This window comes from Vanellus vanellus (genome assembly GCF_965231255.1).
Source record: "Vanellus vanellus genome assembly, chromosome: 2".
NCBI classification, from domain to species: Eukaryota; Metazoa; Chordata; class Aves; order Charadriiformes; family Charadriidae; genus Vanellus; species Vanellus vanellus.
Window position 1 is genome coordinate 28,162,076 of NC_138906.1, and position 17,640 is coordinate 28,179,715.

The 17,640-nt window shown below is 38.6% G+C and overlaps 1 protein-coding gene across 3 annotated transcripts in view; it reads left to right on the forward strand.

Annotated features, from left to right (window-relative positions):
- PPP1R9A (protein phosphatase 1 regulatory subunit 9A) overlaps positions 1–17,640 on the forward strand; it is a gene marked incomplete at its 5' end in the record, with an annotated part of 141,115 nt that overhangs the window by 100,229 nt on the left and 23,246 nt on the right. For all 3 annotated transcript variants that reach the window (XM_082480012.1, XM_082480014.1, XM_082480013.1), the window contains 3 exons: positions 8,076–8,231; positions 13,753–13,806; positions 16,189–16,418. In XM_082480012.1, the coding sequence (XP_082336138.1) occupies positions 8,076–8,231; positions 13,753–13,806; positions 16,189–16,418 (440 nt within the window). The remainder of the gene's footprint in view (positions 1–8,075; positions 8,232–13,752; positions 13,807–16,188; positions 16,419–17,640) is intronic.

A 17,640-nucleotide genomic window follows, 5' to 3' on the forward strand; every position in this document is an offset into this window, starting at 1 on the left:
GGTTGTTTTGCTTGTGCACTGCAAGATTAGCTTTTTGTGAAAACTGGTAGAAGTCGCCTTCTAACTTTTAGGAGTTTGAGAAAGTTTTAGACTTTTTTTTTTTCCTAGAAGAACTGATGTTCTTCTTAGTTCAGAACATTGGGAAATTTTCTGATAATTCCAGGTAAGACTCCTCTTTCCATACACTGCTTTTTGTTTCTGTGTGAACAGATATTCTGCAGGATGGAGAATTAATCTACCTTGTATGAAGCATGTCTTGATGTTAGCAATTAGTGCCTGGTGTCCCAATACAAAGGTTTTGAAACTATCCACTTTATACAGTAAATTTTCCATAATTTCTTCCCGTTCACTTAAAATTCCTAATATGCCTGCATACCAAGATACTTGGAAAGATTAATGCGAGAGCTTTTTCAGAGACTGCTGTCTGTCTACTGCCTAAATTAGCTGCTGGGTTAAGGTAAACGGCAGTTGCTGTAACAAACTGCTTTCACATAGACCAAGCATACCACCTTCATTTCACATAATCTTGAATAATATTATTTGAAATGCCAGAGTCCATGTTTAGTGTGGTTTTGTCCCAGGCCAGATTTTTTCTTTTATTTGCAGAAGGAGGCGGTAGAGGAGGGGAGATGGAGAATTCATGTTATGCATGTATTTCAGTTTAGTTTTCTTTTAGGTACTGAGACAAGGCTTCTAAACATTGAAATAGAGAAAAAAAATACTCTGAGATAAAATCAGGATGCACTCAGATTTTGAAACACACTGTTAAACTAGCAATAGGTCAGTACAATCAGAAGTGTCCCAGAAGATTAAGCAAAAACCTTGTCTAGCCCCCAAAATATAAAAATATTTTAATATGTTTTGGAATGCATCCTGCCATAGGTGCCTATTTAACTCATATAAATAAAAGGTGCCCTCGTCCGTATTGGGGATGCATATGTACGTGTGCCTGTGTGAGACCATGAAGGTTAGAAAATCCATATCCTCTCTGTTCCCTCCTCAAACTATAGAAACATGCAAGTCTTCTAACTTCTGTTTAGTCTAGAATTAAAATTCAAGTTCTTCACTAATTTCTTGAAGGAACTCTATCATCTCCTCCAAACCGAAAAAGAGACAACTCCCTCTAGCCTTTGGAACAAGAGACTTCTCGCACCCCAGCGTGCTGTAGATGTCAGGGTGACATCATTTCATGGTAAACACAGCCCGATAGCTTTCATGTTGGCAGGAGAGTTGTGTCTCAAATGTCTGATGTTCAAATCCTTCTCACCGTGTACTCGCATGTAGAGGGATTTGTGGTTGAAAGCAGACCTATGTGAGTAATCGATGCATTACACCTTTTACCTAGAGGACACGTCCACCTACAAAAAGTCTGAGGTTTGTGGTGTTTACCTTCGTGCACCACACAGATGTCATAACTCAAGGTCGGCCAATAAAGAAAACATTAAAACTATAGAGATCAATGCTGATCCTGGTACTACCTCAGCCTTCAGTAGGGATTGTTGCTGTGTTGATGCTGACAGTGACACTTTTTGTACTGGTGACCACACAAGTGTTTCTCAGCGCAATAATGAAAGAGGGCAGGGATGCGTAGGTATCAGATACTTTTTGTGATGTGTTGTCTTGCCCTTCATGAAATTCAGTAGTTAGAAACTCTTAATGCCTGTTCACCACATAAATTTTTAACACAAAAAGTACTAAATGCACAAAGTGTTTTCTATTGGTAGTACCTTTGGATGATAGAGGGAAATCAAGGTAGGACAAGTAATGAAGAGACTTAAAGGCATCTTTTCTTATTGTAATACTACACTGAGGATGATGGCCACCTCTGTGACTGTGACATGCTTTTTGACCATCAGCTTATGCAGTGCAAAGGGGACTTACGCAGTATGTGAGGGCAGAAAGAAGAAGAAAGGAGAACATCTACCAGGGGAGATCCAGAGTATCATCAAGGACCTCTTTTGGAAGGAGAAGGAATTAGGCTGCAGAACAAATGCAATATTTAAGTCCTCAAAACCGTTGGGATCATTAAGATCATACCCATTTACGACATGATGCCATATATGTATGGGAAGGGGGTGGTAAACCTTATTCTCAGGATAGACAGCCGGGCTGTAGTTACTAACATATGCAGTGCGGTATGTTCCCTTTCTTAATTAACAGACTTATCAGAAGTAGATTTTATTGGGAACCTACAGCAATCCTGAGTTTGTTTTTTTTTTTGTCACCTGACTGTGCCATCCGAGTAAAGTCACATAACTTGCGCCATTCCTAGGCAATTGACATGATGGGAGCTGGGATCTAATGCACATTAGACACAGTTCAGAGACATTTTTGGTAACCACAAGCACTTCTGCTCCATTTACTATCAAATATGAGCATTACTACTCTGGGCTTACCTTTCTCTGTTAGGGTAAATGTGGCTGGGTTTACATTGCTATATGCCGGACACCATTGCTAGACACCGTTCTTTGGCTCTGGTAAGCAAGGCATCTTTCAGCAAGAAAATCTCAGTTTACACTGTCTGAATTAATATCCACAAATGTACAAAAGCCCTATCCTTTTGAGTTCATTTCCTCAAAGTGATAGGGATTCTGATTGCATGAAATTCAGGAATGTTTGGATTCCTGAAGGAGTTTCGTGCTGAGGTGGCACAGAATTATACAGGAGTTGCTCAGCCTCAGAGCTATCAAACTGTCCTATTCATTTTCATACAGTTCTTAAAATATGGTAGTGTGGATCTCCAGCTACAGTGCTGCATAAATAAACAAGAAAAAGATCTTTATTCAATCCTCCATTGAGACTGTCAAATTCTCAGCCTCAGAGACTTTACCACAAAGACAGCAATAACATATCAAGTTTCCGGAGCAGGAAATCGGTGATCTGTGTTTGAGTCCTGGAGTCACTGCACATGACTCTGCTCGGTAAAGCTGGTCAAATCACAGGAAGAGAACGCGTGCCAGGCATGTGCGAGTCCTGCTGTTTTATCTTGCTGTGCCACCAGCTGGCTGGATCTCCTTTGTTCTGAAACTTCGGACAGCCTTCACCATAGCCCAAGCAGCATCTAGATGTTTTAGGAGGATCCGAATTCTTTAAAATAGCAGCATTATTGAGACAATTTTGCCTTCTCCCAACCGGTGTGCACTGGACTTGAGTCAGATGCTAAATTAGAGACACTTGTTAGCCTGCTGTAACTTCTCCTTCCATTGCCTTTCAGGAATGTGACATGGCAGTTACTTGGTGGGGAAGATTCACGCTAACACACATCACTTTTCCAAAAGATATATCATTTACTATATAAGTAATCCTGAAAGAAACTTCATAATCATTTACTATATAAATGCCCCGCATCCCTGTACTTCAAAATCTGCTGTTACCATGGGCTGCAGGCTGTCACAGAGTTGCACGATGCTTTCAGCTGCTCCTTCAGTTCAATCTTTGCATGGAAATGGAAGAACCTTGTGCAGAACTGACAAATGCTAAAAGAAAAGGGATGCCTGTGCAGGACAAGCTGGATAAATGTCCTAACAGCTCACAATTTGTCGTTAAGCTCCCACGAGCCAAGCAGAGCCAGTAGTATCAGTTATTTCTCAAGTCCTATTTAGGATAGGCAGTGTTGGCATTTCAAAATGAGCCTGTGCTAAGGACCGTAAAGCTGGGAGAGAATGTTGTTTCAGGTGCTGCCTCTAGATAGCCTGCTGCAGAGTTTACTCATCAGCGGTTCGTCTGGCTTCCTAAAATCCCACATCCTTTTAATTTGTTGTATCCTGTCAGAAAACAAAACTCAAAGGCTTTAAATTAGGCGCTGTCTTTGTATTTCCTATTTAGGATGTTAAGTACGACCTGAATCTGTATCCTTGACTGAAACCTTTTGACTTCCCTGTGTTAACACAGTGTTCTGTGCACATTTTAGTCAAATTCTGCTATTTCATGGAATTTTGATTTGAACATGATATTATCTTCTTCAGTGAGCGGCAAAAGTCACATAAAGCAGATGACCTGTTCCCCTGAAGGCTGTATATGGAGATGCAGGATGTGAAATTAATAACATATTGCAGAATTCTCTTTACTCTGTGGCCACGGACAAGTAGTTTTATGCAAGTCATGTTTAACTGTATTTTAATATCAAGAATAGTCATTTGACTATTTATTCATTTTTAAGTCTCATTTATCAGGACATTCTGAGAGCAAAGCAACATTAGAACTATTGAAGAAAGTCTTAACACACACACAAAAAGAAGAATGCTGCAATGTGCTTGAATGTCTAACACCCAAAGAATACATTTGTTTAACAAGATCTTTCAGAGAGTACCTTTTTTCCAAGATGATTAATATGAAGCACTCTTGTAAAAGCAATTCTATGTTTCTTTGCTCTTTTGAAAGAATTAAGTATAAACCATCTGAAAAATCAAATGAAGAGGTGGTCTTGAGTTATTTTTATAGTTCTTCAAACGGTGTTCCCTGATTGTGGGAGAGTTTCAGCCCAAACAAAAGATTTAGCTTGATGCAGCCTTTGTTATGGTGATTTGGGGAAGGTCTGTCTCCATTATCCTGGCTGGTGCTGCTGCTCCTTCTTTCTGCTTGGGAGTGTTAGGCCTATTTCAAGAATTTACAAGGCAATTAAACCATGTGACTAACACATTTTCCCTTTTAAAGTGGGAAATCGCAGTTCGTGTTTGTAAAGATAATTTCATGCTATTAGCTGTGGGAGCATATAGCAAAATTGAATGGCGAATATCAGAAGCTGTTGCTGTTGCTGGGGTAAGCTGAAGCCCTAGGTGCTGCTGAAATGAGAAATAGGTCTTTTGCATGGATGAATTTTGCTCATCAATACAGACTGAAGAGTCTGAGATTTTCCTTCAAGAGCATGTAAGTTTTCATTGACAATTGAGTAAAAAAATATTATTGTTGTTGTCAGCTAAGAAGACAAAATGTATTGCAAGCAACCTCAGGCAGCTACAATAACAACTTTTATCTTACAAGGCTTTGTTATTTTGAAGTAAAATAACTTTTGTCTGTGCCTTGGTGCTTCTTGTAAAACACTGAATTGCCCATTCGAGCTTACTGGCGCAGGGTCGGAACAACCTTCTAGTAGTTTCATGTGAAACGAAAGTCAGCAGAGGTAATTTTTTCAGGGAAAGTAAGTTTCATGTAGTTTATGACGTGTATTTCCTTAAAGTACACGGCAGTTCTTTTGAACCTGAAATTTGTGTTTCGTGTGATCATAAGATTGGATCCCTTTCTTTTGAAGACGAAAGCAAAAGTCCCATTTATTTCTGTGTTCTGTAATGTGTTTGTGTCATCCCGCTGTCTTGTTTACCTGAGCAAACTGCAGTGCTTTGCTTTGATGACTACTTTTTGCATTAATTGAAGCAAAAATGACTGTGCCCATTGACACTCATTATGTACAATTTGAAGCAAGATTTTCCTTTGTGTTCATTTTAAGCAGCCTGATGTCGCTCTTCAAACGCTCTGGCTCCCAAGGCCAGTAGAATACTGCCTGCTTTTGAATTTTTCCCCAATATAACTTAGTCCTTCATATCTGTTCATTTTTCTTTTTGTATGAAATACTTCTTTTTAGTTTAAGTCTTTGGAGGAATCAGTTTTAACTAAACTCGTCTGGTAAAAAATTGATAAATATAATAAGGATTTTGCATTAATATATTTGTTTAAAATGCACGTGTAGCTGAGCCTGATTTGCTTTTTATGTAAACTGGGCATGAGTTTGCTAGTTAATGGTCTTATTTCTACCTCCTCTTTGCACGCTTCAGGGATTTCTTTGCCACTGCTGATGGACCTGCCAAGATGCTTTTTTATATAGAAACGACAGTTCTGTATCACCTTATAGATTTTTCAGGGATAACGACTGCAAAATTGACAGTACATGGATTGCGTTAGTATCTTGTCCCCACAGTAATTCATTTCACTGAAGTCTTGCTGGGATTTTTGAGCTAGTTGTTCCGCTTCTTGCCACCCTTACGGTGCGCGAAGGTGGTGTTACGTGCTCCTGGAAAAAGCCAGGAGAGTTAGCAGCCCAATTTTCTGTTTAGATAGTAACTGCACATAGCTGCAGGGAATAAAATAAAACCAGAAATTACTACAAGCATAGCGTAACAGATTTTCTCTGTGTGTGTGAGATCTAGACATACAGACTGATAAATTTAATTTCAGGTGTTGTTTTGTTTCTCTAACGTGCCTGAAAACTCCAGTGAGATGCATTGTGTGTTCTTTGCTTCTGTTTCAAATAAGGAAAAAAGAAGCAAAACCAGCTGTTAACTTTTTTTGTTGAAGACTACTGAGAGTCTTAGGACATATAAAGTATGTGAAATAAATGGTTACTGTTTATTTCATCAGAGATCAGGTAACTATTTATTTACAGAGATAGAGATAGCTCTCCTAAGAACTGACTCGCATTAACAGTGACGTTTAAAGTATGGATGAGTCGTGCGCGTTGGTGACTTACCTTCTTTTCGATAGTTCTTTTAACATCAGAAGATTTTACCAAATCATTCTATCCTTTCTGTGTGTTTCAGCTTTGTTTTTTAAACCTTTAGTGGTTTTCAAAAAGGAGAATATAAGTTTCTCATGATCTTTAACGTTCCCTTCCAACCTAAACCGTTCTATAATTCTGTGTTATTTATCCAAGAACTGGTGATGTTTTACTGCAAGTATAGCACCCTGTTGTTGGATGCATACGTATCGCTCTTCTGTCTGTATGTACTTGTGCATTAAGACTTAATGTGCTTCCATGCACTGCTTTTTAATTGAGATTTACATAAGCCTAAAGAACAGCTGGGAAACTAAATTAATGCAGGAAGTTGAGACTTGAACTGTTGTTTGGACATCTGAGTTCTTACATCTTGTTTTGAAAAGTTCTTTTGACAAAAAATGACACTAATAGATAATCCTAGCACTACTGGGAATATATTTCTGATAATAACATTATGTGCCTTCATCTCAGAAACTGAAAGCTTGTGAACAAAAACTTGAGTAGTTCTGTGAAAATCTTGGGTTTATTACTGTATAAACACGAGAAGGACTGCACCCCTTCCCCTGCCCTTCCTTTTCCATGTATTTAGTGAGTCCCAAGCTTTAAAAATCCAGATGTGGCCCTGAGGCAAGTGTTTGCTTTATAATATGTTTGCATAGTGATTTGCATAGCCTGCGGGCTATTCGTGATCCATACGCGATGTACTCCGGCTTCCAGAGTGAGCCCCGCTAAGGCAAAGTGGTACCCAGCCGCCTCAGGCGTGGGCAGAGATGTATGTGCGAAAGATTGTCTAGGCAACTTGGGGGTTTATATTGCAAGCTTTTTCTTTTCAATATTATTGTTTTATTTTGCTTAACCTTGAGATACTGATTGTAGCTTATGGTTTTTTTAAATTCTGTTTTGTCAGCAAATTGCTCACGTCTCGTGGTTGACCAGTCCAAGAAGCACAGGCATTTTGTGTTTAAAATTGGCTAGAAGCAGCTCCTTATTCAGGGTGAAAATTCAGTAAACTCTGACTTCCGTCTCTGAACTTGTCTCTGACGCTCAGTTTCTTTTCCCTGCTGTAGTCTTTCTGCGTGGGTATGACTTTTCAATTGTTAATTTGTTTATGAAGAGCAAACTAGTGGATTTTCAAATTCGGCGTGGAATGTCACTGGAGAATTACTACCTCCAGATGGCTTACAAAAAACTAATCAAGGTCTTGCAAGTCCTATTCTGCTTTCATTTCTGCTTGGAAAAGATTTCTTGTTAAATGTGAGATAAGTTTGGAGAGCTCTTTGTATGGAGCAGAGAGCCTGGTTTGGAAAAGGATGAAAACCATTGAACTGTACAGCCAGTAGTGCTTAAGCACTAAATTCTTAGTTACTGTTTTCTCTTCTCTCTTAATGTTCTGAAATACTGTGGTGGAGTTGTATTTTTTTGTCTGCTAGAATTTGTAAGTACTGGGATGATAGCTAAAGAAAAAGATCAACCTTTTTCGTATGCAGTATGCTGTATTTGCACATAGCACAATTAGCTTAATTACTCTTTGAATAGTTTCTGCTTAATAAGAGGATAACTGGAATTTCTTAAATGCTGTAAAATTAAGACAGGGGAATATGCTACAGATGAAGAAGATGAAGACATGGGACCTGTCCTTCCAGGAGGTGACATGGCTATTGAAGTGTTCGATCTCCCTGAAAATGATGACATGTTCTCCCCCAGTGATGTGGACACCGGCAAGCTTGCTCACAAATTCAAAGAGGTAAGTTATAGATCAGAAAATATTCCTGAAATATCTCACTGGAATTAGATTTCTAGTTATCCCATTGCTCAGTACTTGTTTTTTCTCTCGAATACTAGAGTTCATTTCTAGCTGTTTGTATACGCGGTATTGTTGAATGACTCAAAAAGTTCTGCTTAAAAGAAGTGGAACTGTTCTTCAGAGTTGTTTTAACATCAGCTTTCAGGTGACTGTTGCATTGATGGAGGGTAACATATCGTTTAAGTTTTCAGCACAGAAATTATTCTCCCTCAGCGCTTAGTTTGCATTTTTGGCCAGGAAGACAAAGTGCAAGTTAATTCATTACTAGCAGGTTGCTTTTTCTTTTTTTTTTTTTTTCTTTGTAAGATTCCAATCAAAAGTGATTAGGAAAAACAAACAGCAAATGCTAAATTTCAGTGAAAAGGGACATGTGGAGCTCTTCCTATACCATTGCACAGTAACTCGTCAGTGTACAGCAGTGTCATATGTTTGGCCATGTGTATAGAAAGATGCTATATCAGGGAAGCAGGCGCATTTCAAGCTGGTGTTTTACCAAACAGTAGTTGTAGAGTTTGCGTAGTATCCACTTGTACCAACTGAGGCTTGAATCAGTGGTGCTTGTTGTGGTCATTGAATTCGTGTAACTTAGCTTACCAAAGTACTGAGGAACATTTCTTCTGTATTTTAAGTTGTTCTTTTGATGTGGTTAGTTTCGGAACTTCACTGAATTCTGATGCAAATAAAGACGTGAAACAATTGGCTTTGTCTGAGCCCAAAGTAATGGGCTGAGTGATGACAATAAAGAACATTTTTCTTTTAAATGCAGTGAAGATGGAGGGCGTGAAAGTAGCCAGAACCTTATAGGATATTGGAGCAGCAGAGCCCTTCTGGGCCCATAGTGGAGTTTTAAAAAAGAGAGGATCTCTTTTTACCCTTCTTCCCCTATTCTCTCCCCTTCCCTTGTGTTCACTCAAACCAGATATTTTATTTTCTATAAATAGGTTTTGTTATTATTTTCTAGTGAGAGTAATGTATGGAAAGTAATCAGTCACTGAGCAACCTGTCTTTCCCTTTTCTGCCGATACACTTTTCAGCCTTTGGAAGCCTACTGTTATTTTTCATTGTTTCCTGAGCGTTTTCTAGTTTACTTAGATGATTATTTCCTCGCTCCATATTTCAAGTTCCATTCAATTTCTAATTTCCATTACTTCATTTTCTAATACTTTGCATCATACATAGCAATACTTTCTCAAAGTGGTGCCAGTGTACCAAGGCTATGCAAGGCACAGATGCAGTGATGGGCAAGACACTGACCTTTGAATAAATTACCTGTAAAACTATGCTGGAATACAATTTCCATCAACTTGGGCTATTGCCGTACTTGAGCATGTCCAAACTGATTTGAAGCTATTTGCAGAACTGTCTGATTTAATGGCCTCAAAACGCCGGTGTGGAGGAGATCAGATTAAGGGACTTTGGGATCCTCCACTTTTAAGTGTAGATGGCAGCCCGAGAAGAAAACATTAAATGCTCCCCTGTAAGAGTGCACTCTTTTTCACTAACCCACGCAGTTACCCCTGTTACGAGCATGCTACTTTTGTTTCGCTGATTGTATTTAACAGTACACAGCTGCATTTTGTTGGCTGCTACAGAGTACATGTATTTTTCTTGGTATTAGCCCTGAATTCTTTCGACACTAGAGGACTTGTTCACGATCATGCTGCACAAGCCCACACAGTGTTTTCTGGAATTGTATTGAAAGAATAACTGTTCTTTCTTGTTCTTACTGCAAAGATTAGTGAAAGTATTAAACAAGTGGGTTCGACATAATCTTTAAGCATAATGGTTTGACCTAATTAGTTGAATTCAGTCTTTGCCATGAAAAATGTGCTCAAATACTTTGAGAGTGCTCTTACTTGAAATGCCTTGCTTTGGGAATGGACGTCAGAAGAGACATGGGCATTCCTGGGTGAATCACTGTTCTTCTGCAAGTCTTGTTTTCCTGGCTGTGAAACAGGAAAACTGGGATCGATTTTCCTTAACTGCTTTGAGAGAAAGAGCTAGAAGCTTTATTTTAGCTGTGACGATTGAAGAGAGACAAAACCTGTAGGGAGAAGGGACATCTTATGTAAGAATTAGGTATTACATTTCACATCTTAATAAAATCTATGAAAAAATGATTATGTTTATTATTATATTCGAGAAATATAATTATTATATAAAATTTTTCATGGCGCTTATTAGATTCCACTGGGTATTTTCTTTCCGGCTTTACTCTAGGTATTTAACGTTTCCTGGCTTTTCATCCCATTCTACCTTTTGCAATCTCAGATGAATTCAAGCTATTTTCTATATATCTTATTTTTAAAAAAAAGTTTTATAGTTATGAAGAAAATTAATCAGCTTTTCAAGACATCTTTGCAAAGGCAATGCGCCAAAAATTTTTCAAAATGTCTTTTGTTAAAATGAAGCCTTCACAGTTTTATATTGACTTACAAAGCATAAAAACTACAAAATAATATCTGCCAAGAATTTGTCTGGCGTTATATGGGACATGGAATACGGCATTTCTGTTCCCCTGTTAGAAAACTTACTTTAAAATTTTTAACTCTGAAGGCCAGATTTGCTTGCCAAACAATTGACCTTGCCTGTTTTTCAGTCTAACCCATAAATGTGTTAGTATTTCTCATCTATTCCGCAAGAATAGTCAGTTCTGTTAAAGAAAAGTATAAAAAAAGACAAAAGTAGAGGTCCGGTTACACATTTGTCTGTTCGGCAGGAAAGCGTCTTTTTTCTTCTGCCTCAGTGGGATCTGCTGTACCATGTACTGATTCAGTGATCTGACTGTGTGCTCAGTACTCATTTTTTTTAACTTAATAACAGAGAGTATAAAAATAACTGTTAAAACCATCTGTACCTGAGCAGATTGCCATTTATGCAACAATTTGGAGTTTATTTGTACGTAATAATAAGCTGTTTAAGTGCTGCTCACTGGTTTGTAGGGTTTTCAGAAGAGACGGGAATGGACTGTAAGCAGGTAGCCTAAGGCTGTGAGTCTTGGCCTTTTGATTTCATTATTAACTCTGCAAAGGACAAAGTCTAGCTCATCCATCCTTCCCCTGATTTTATCTCACTCAAAAACAATGAGGTAGCAGAACTAAGCGAAGGCCTGGGCACTTTATAAACACCGTAACATTTTGAGATGATCCTTCACTACTAACAGAAATGGAATGGTGAGAAAAAACAGTTCTCAGCCCCTGAAAACTGCAGATCAGAGGTTGGGTTGAGTGAGCTCAAAAATTGCAGGTAACCTGTTGCGAAAGCTAATTATAGTATCTCCTTAGTTTCCTCTGCTATGTATAATTGCAGAAAGGTATGGATACTTCTCGGCTTCCTGGTCTGCTGGGTGGGAGCAGCACCGCCAGCCACTTCTTGCCATTAACACCAGCTCCAGGGCTGCCGAGTGCCCCGTTCCCAGCTGCACTGGCATCCCTCCGTCCATCCTGCAGCAGTAGCCCTGCTTTCATGCGGTGCTTTCTCAGGAGCCCCGTGTGATCCGCGGGTTAGCTGCGTGCTCGAAGCAGGTTCGTTCTGGACCCACGGGCATTCCGCCTGCTATTGCGCCTGGTGTGCCTCCACATTTTACATGTTTCTGCAAGCTGTTATAGTCAGTGACTGGTTGCATTTGAAATGAGATCTTGCATCTGCGTTCACTGAGCACTTGAAGATTCGTTACACTTTTCAATGCAAAGTCAAAAGGTGAGCATAAGTTACATGATCCTGGGGACGAGAAGTGCTTACAGTCTCCTCTGGAGACAGTGACCAAGAAATACGTGGTGGAAAGAAGATTCCTAAACTGTTCCTCAGGTGGAACTGCTTGCATCGGTGTCTCCTTTATTCCTTCCAGCCTAAATTCAATAATTCTCCACCAGAAAGGATTAGGTTTCTTCACTAGATCAGTTAAGGCTGATGTGCAAACCAAACTGCGTGTGAGAGCGTGCATTTCATATGCCGCAAAAAGTGCATTCAAGAGGTTCCATGAATAGGGAATTTCAAAAGTAGCTCAGCCTTTCCCAAAGATACTTGTACTGATCAGCTCTGTGATGGCTCCTGTTACTTTGAAAATTACTCCTCTCCTCCAGAAGAACTTCTCTTTTGAATTATTCGTACGTTTTTTGACTAACAGCCTGGTCTTCAAGAATGTAGCTGTGGCTTCACCAGAGGTGATAATTTCTGGTTCAGTACAACTCCCTCATGTACTCCATTAGCTCAACATAAACTATTCCCAAAGGCTCCTGTTAATCTTGTAAGAGAATTAACCCCCATATAAAACATGCTTTTCCATAACTATTCCTGGTATTCATAAATAATGGACGAAAGCTTTGTCTCCACTGCAGTGCCAGCTCAGGCTGTAATTCAGGTTTTGCCCCTGCCCTCAACCCAACACACACAAGTCACTGATGCAGATTAAACAACGCTTTAGATGTAAGGTTTTGGGACCTGTCAGAAGTTTGTACGTGCTGCCTGCTTTAAATAATAAAGCAGCGGGGATTTGGGAGCAGACCAGTATTGGGTGCATGCGCATGATCATTTCCATTTGGATTGGGGTTATGCCATCAAAGCTGTGGTTTGATTCATAGTTCAGGGTGTTCTTGAAACCTGCGAACAGCAGACCTTGGGGGTGAAACTAAAGATGTTTGAGGACGCTGCCTAATGCACTCAAAGAACTACTGAATTTACGCCATAGGATCAGACTCACGTAGGTTAGTCCAAAAGGAATCCCCCTGGAAAGTGTGCAGGTGGATGTCAGGTCCTCAGCACCGACCCTCTCGCTGCACAGATCCAATGTCATTGTGGCACGCTGCTCGGTACCGTAACTACAACCTTTAGCACACTGCCTGGGCTGTTAATCTACTTGCAATCATTTTGTGTGCTTGAATGCCGTTTCCTGTTTTTTAGTTTCCCCGTGTAGCTGCTCTCAATTGAGATTAGCTAGCCTGAGCAGAATAACTCCAGCTAATGGTGGAGAAGGACAGCACCGGTTTACCTTTTTTATTGCATGAAATAAATGTGTGGAATCTTCCCTCAAGGTTTTCCTGGCTTCTTGAGTTGTTAAATCACTTATTTCCGTGTTTGCTTTTTTGTAATGTGCCTGCTTTAATCAATGCAGTGGGACTTTCTGACAGCACTGGGACGTATTTCATGTTCACATCAGAGGAGAGCAAAGCCCAGCAGGATAACATCTTTTTTTTTTTTTTTTTAAAGCATAAGACATTTGGTTTTGCTAAACAGATTGGATGTTCTGATTTGAAATTATGAGTGGTTAGACGGCATCCTATCTTTAATTAGGTTGCACAGACTGAGTCATTTTGCAAGCTAGACATTTTAATTTACAATCTACTGCACTGCAGCACTCTTCAAGGCCTTCTGCTGTGTAATAAGGTATTCAACTTGCAGCACAGGCTTTAAAAATACTGGAGTACTCTGACTTCACTTGTTTATTTTATATTTTCAATTTTAGTTGCAAATCAAACATGCAGTTACAGAAGCTGAAATTCAGAAGCTGAAGACGAAGGTAAGAATCAATGTACAGTTAATACATGCTGTTTTTTTCTCTCATGGAAAATCAAATCGGAAGACATGTATCTTGATGTGGGTGGAGAAGTCAACGTCCTTATTAAAGGCTGATTAAGAAGCACAGGGGCTCAGCTAAATCTTGTCTTGGTGTATATTCTCTTCAAAGTTTCAAGTAAAATCTTAAGTACTGCTATTAAGAGAAACTCCCAAATTGTGTAGCTTCAATTAAACATACATTTTAAGGGGTATCATAATGACTAAATGGCAGATTTCTAGTTTTACGATTCTAATGCATTTTCTCAGGTTTTTAAATTATATTTGGAATGAATATTCAAGGCTAAGTTAGTAGGGTTTTTATTTACCAGTGATCCTAGAGTGTCCTGTTTATGTTAGTTCCCTTTTTGACTTTTTTTTTGGTAAAAAAATTCATTTATTTAAAGGTATTTAATAAAAATTATTCTTTTTACATACAGAAGAAAAAGAGCTGTTTCATATTGCTGCAGTTCTTTTTAAAAGATGCTCTAGAAAGCAAAAGCCTTACCAGTTTAACAGAAAACATTATCTCACAATTTGTTGCTGTTTGTTAGACTGAATTTACTATAACAATAAAAAGAAATTGTATTTTTTGTGTTAGGATAACCTACTGATAATTCAGTTGTTGAGTAATACTAGGTTTTATAATTGCATCCTTCTCTTTGAGTTTGACTACATTATAAAGGAAATTAAAAGAAGACAGAAAAAATTGTACTTCAGAAAAAGATTTTAAATTATTCTTTCTTTCTAGCAACTATTTGCACTTACTGTGTATTTTGCATAGTGTTGATCAAATCTGAATAAATTATTATTAAAAACAAATTGAGAGCGCAACTGTTTTCTGTAAGGACAGTTTCTGTTGTACTGTTTCAGTTCGGAAAGTCAGAAATCTTTTCTCACTCCTGCTTTCTGGTTCCAATCTAGCAATCAGAGCTGCATGGTCAATCCCTTGGGATTGTGCCGAGCCCCGTTGACTTCATGGCAATGGTGCGTGGGTGTAAACAATCATCTGTGCAAATCCGTTTGGAAAATTAGGGTTAACGTGCCTTTTTGTGTTGGACTTCTAGTGTTTTGAACAGAGCCGAAGAAAATGTAGCTAGTTTAGGTATATTACTGATAAAACTGCAAACAAGTTATTTTCTTTGTGTGTGTGTCATCCGCGATGCTAGTAGAACTGCCTAGAGTAAATTAAACAGTCGTGATAAGTAAACGGAGATGTTAAAGCATTTTTTGTTTTCTGTAAATTCTGGGAGCTAAAATGTACAACCGCTGACAACTCTACCCTTATCCAGCACCAAGCAGTGAGACCTGCAGCTAGCTTCAGCTGGGAAGTGAGAAGCCTAACACAAAAAAGCATCTAACAAAAAAACTAGCAAAGGAGATAAGGTTTATTAAAAACTCAACGGTGAAATTTGGAGTTCTCTAAGGTCACTTGGAAAAAGTCATTGGACTTCCTTGGTGCCAAATAGTGGAACTCGCACTGGAACTGCACTGGTCGTAGAGTTAAGCAGTGCTGATGTGTTTGGCGGAATTAGCACCTGAAATTTTCGACAGCAATGGAGTATTTTCCTTTTCTTACTAGCTCCTTATAATTCAGTAAGCAAGTTTAAAGAAAACAAGAGTAATATATTTATAACAGGTTCTCTTTGTCCTCTCAATAGTTCTGGCACAGTTTCAGTATTGGATGCAAAACTCTGCGCTTGCTTAAGTGAAAAAAGATTCTAGGTTATGACCCGACGTTCAGTTTTGAATTGTGCTCCAACCTCTTTTGTTTGGCTTTCTAGATTAAGCGAGATTATGACATGAAAACAGAGGTTGCAAGAATTCAATACATTTTCTAATTTGGGTAAAAAAGCAGATAGTTAGATTAGATGCAATTGGGTTTTTTCCTGTTGTTTTCTAAATCGTTCTTAAATCAAATAGAGAACCTCGAAATTGGATTCCCCTTAAAATAAGACATTTCTCATTTTCTGAAAGTGTGTGAATGCCTTCTAACACCCAAGTCAGATACATAGAGTAAAACACATCCCCAGTGCTGACTGATTAACCCTGCAGTTTGCTTGAATACTCTGCTATTGACGTTTTTAAAGCATGTTGGTTATCCCAGAGAAGCACAAAGGCTGCACTGGCTGCAGAGAGCAAAGGTTCTACTTCTTTTTATGAGGAAGAATAATGTACATATCAGCCTGTGTTCGTTGTCTTTGAATGCTCTTTTCACTGCTAACATATTACGTTTATAGCTATTAATTCACTGGTTTTCACTGTTCATGTGGTTTGAATTCATCCTAAACGATTAGGCTGCACTTTGCACCTTTTTACTGACTGGCGTCTCAACTCTTTTGTTCAGCTGCAGGCTGCTGAGAATGAGAAGGTGAGGTGGGAATTGGAGAAGACCCAACTTCAGCAGAACATTGAGGAGAATAAGGAAAGGATGATGAAATTAGAGAGTTATTGGATTGAGGCACAAACCCTGTGTCACACGGTGAATGAGCACCTCAAGGAGACGCAAAGCCAGTATCAGGCTCTGGAGAAGAAATATAACAAGGCAAAGAAATTAATCAAGGATTTTCAGCAAAAGTAAGCAGCTACGCCAGGCACAGCAAATGACTTAGTGGCCAGATAGGAAACATATATGTGATATGTTTTGCAATATGAAACCCACTATTAAACACCTGTAAGGTAAACACTATTTTTCACTTCTTTTTTTGTGTGAAAAACACAAGCTCTTTATCATGGAAAAATGTTTGTAGTATTCAAGTATTAGTTGAGTATTGTTGAAAAATAACACTACAACTAAATAAAGACAGTCTGTAGTATTCCAGGTTGGAAAGTTTCAGAATTACTAGATAACTCAATGTGATTGCAAACAACCAAGAGTAATCGTAGTAAATTGTTTGATTAGCAAGGTTTGCAGTGATTTATACCAGTATTGTGTCAGCTGGATTCACTCCTGCTGCGTACTAATGTAACGTCAAAACCAAAATTGTTTTTTTTTTACATTTTACATGTAATTTTTCTTCTTCTCGTAGATGCCAAGAATGTTTGAGCTGAGTTGAGCTAACTGATGATTACCTGGCCCCCTCAGTTTCATGTGGTCCCCTCTCCCTGATGGCTAGCAAAAATAATTTCTGGAACAGCTTCCATTCCCATTCTTCCATTCTTTTTTTTTGCAGCAGCAGCTTTTCATTTTCTGCTGAAATATACTCATTTAAAGAAGAAAACTCAGAAACATACAGCAATGTCAAGTGACAACTGGGAGTGCAGAAGTTAATATCCTGACCCATTAAAAAGGGGTTTAGATAGTCAAAATGTCATCTTGGAATTTCATGACTGTTCCAGAACTAGCTGGCATCTTGTGTGCTTTATGTCACAAACTCCTTAGATTTTCGAAATAAAAAGAAATAGGGAAAATAACTAGAATGAGCCTTGATAGCCTTTCTGTTGTTATTCTGATTTATATTAGTAAAATATCTAGTCACTTGTTTTTAACTCTCTCAGGCTCCTAACATCACCTAACAGATTTCCTTATAGCTTACTGGAAAATTAGATTTGTACCTGGAAACTTATGGACGTCATTTCTGTGAAGGAGTTCAGTCATACTCTGACAAAACAGAGGTTTGCTCCTTTTCCTACAACAGAACACAGCATAAACTAAGCTAACCTTGTTTTCATTGTAAATACAGATTATGAAAAAATTGGTTTGATTTAACCGTTTTGATTATCAATTAGAACAACTGAGATTTTTTTTCAGATACATTCCTCTTACCATTTTTATATCTTCACTTAGCATATTCATTTA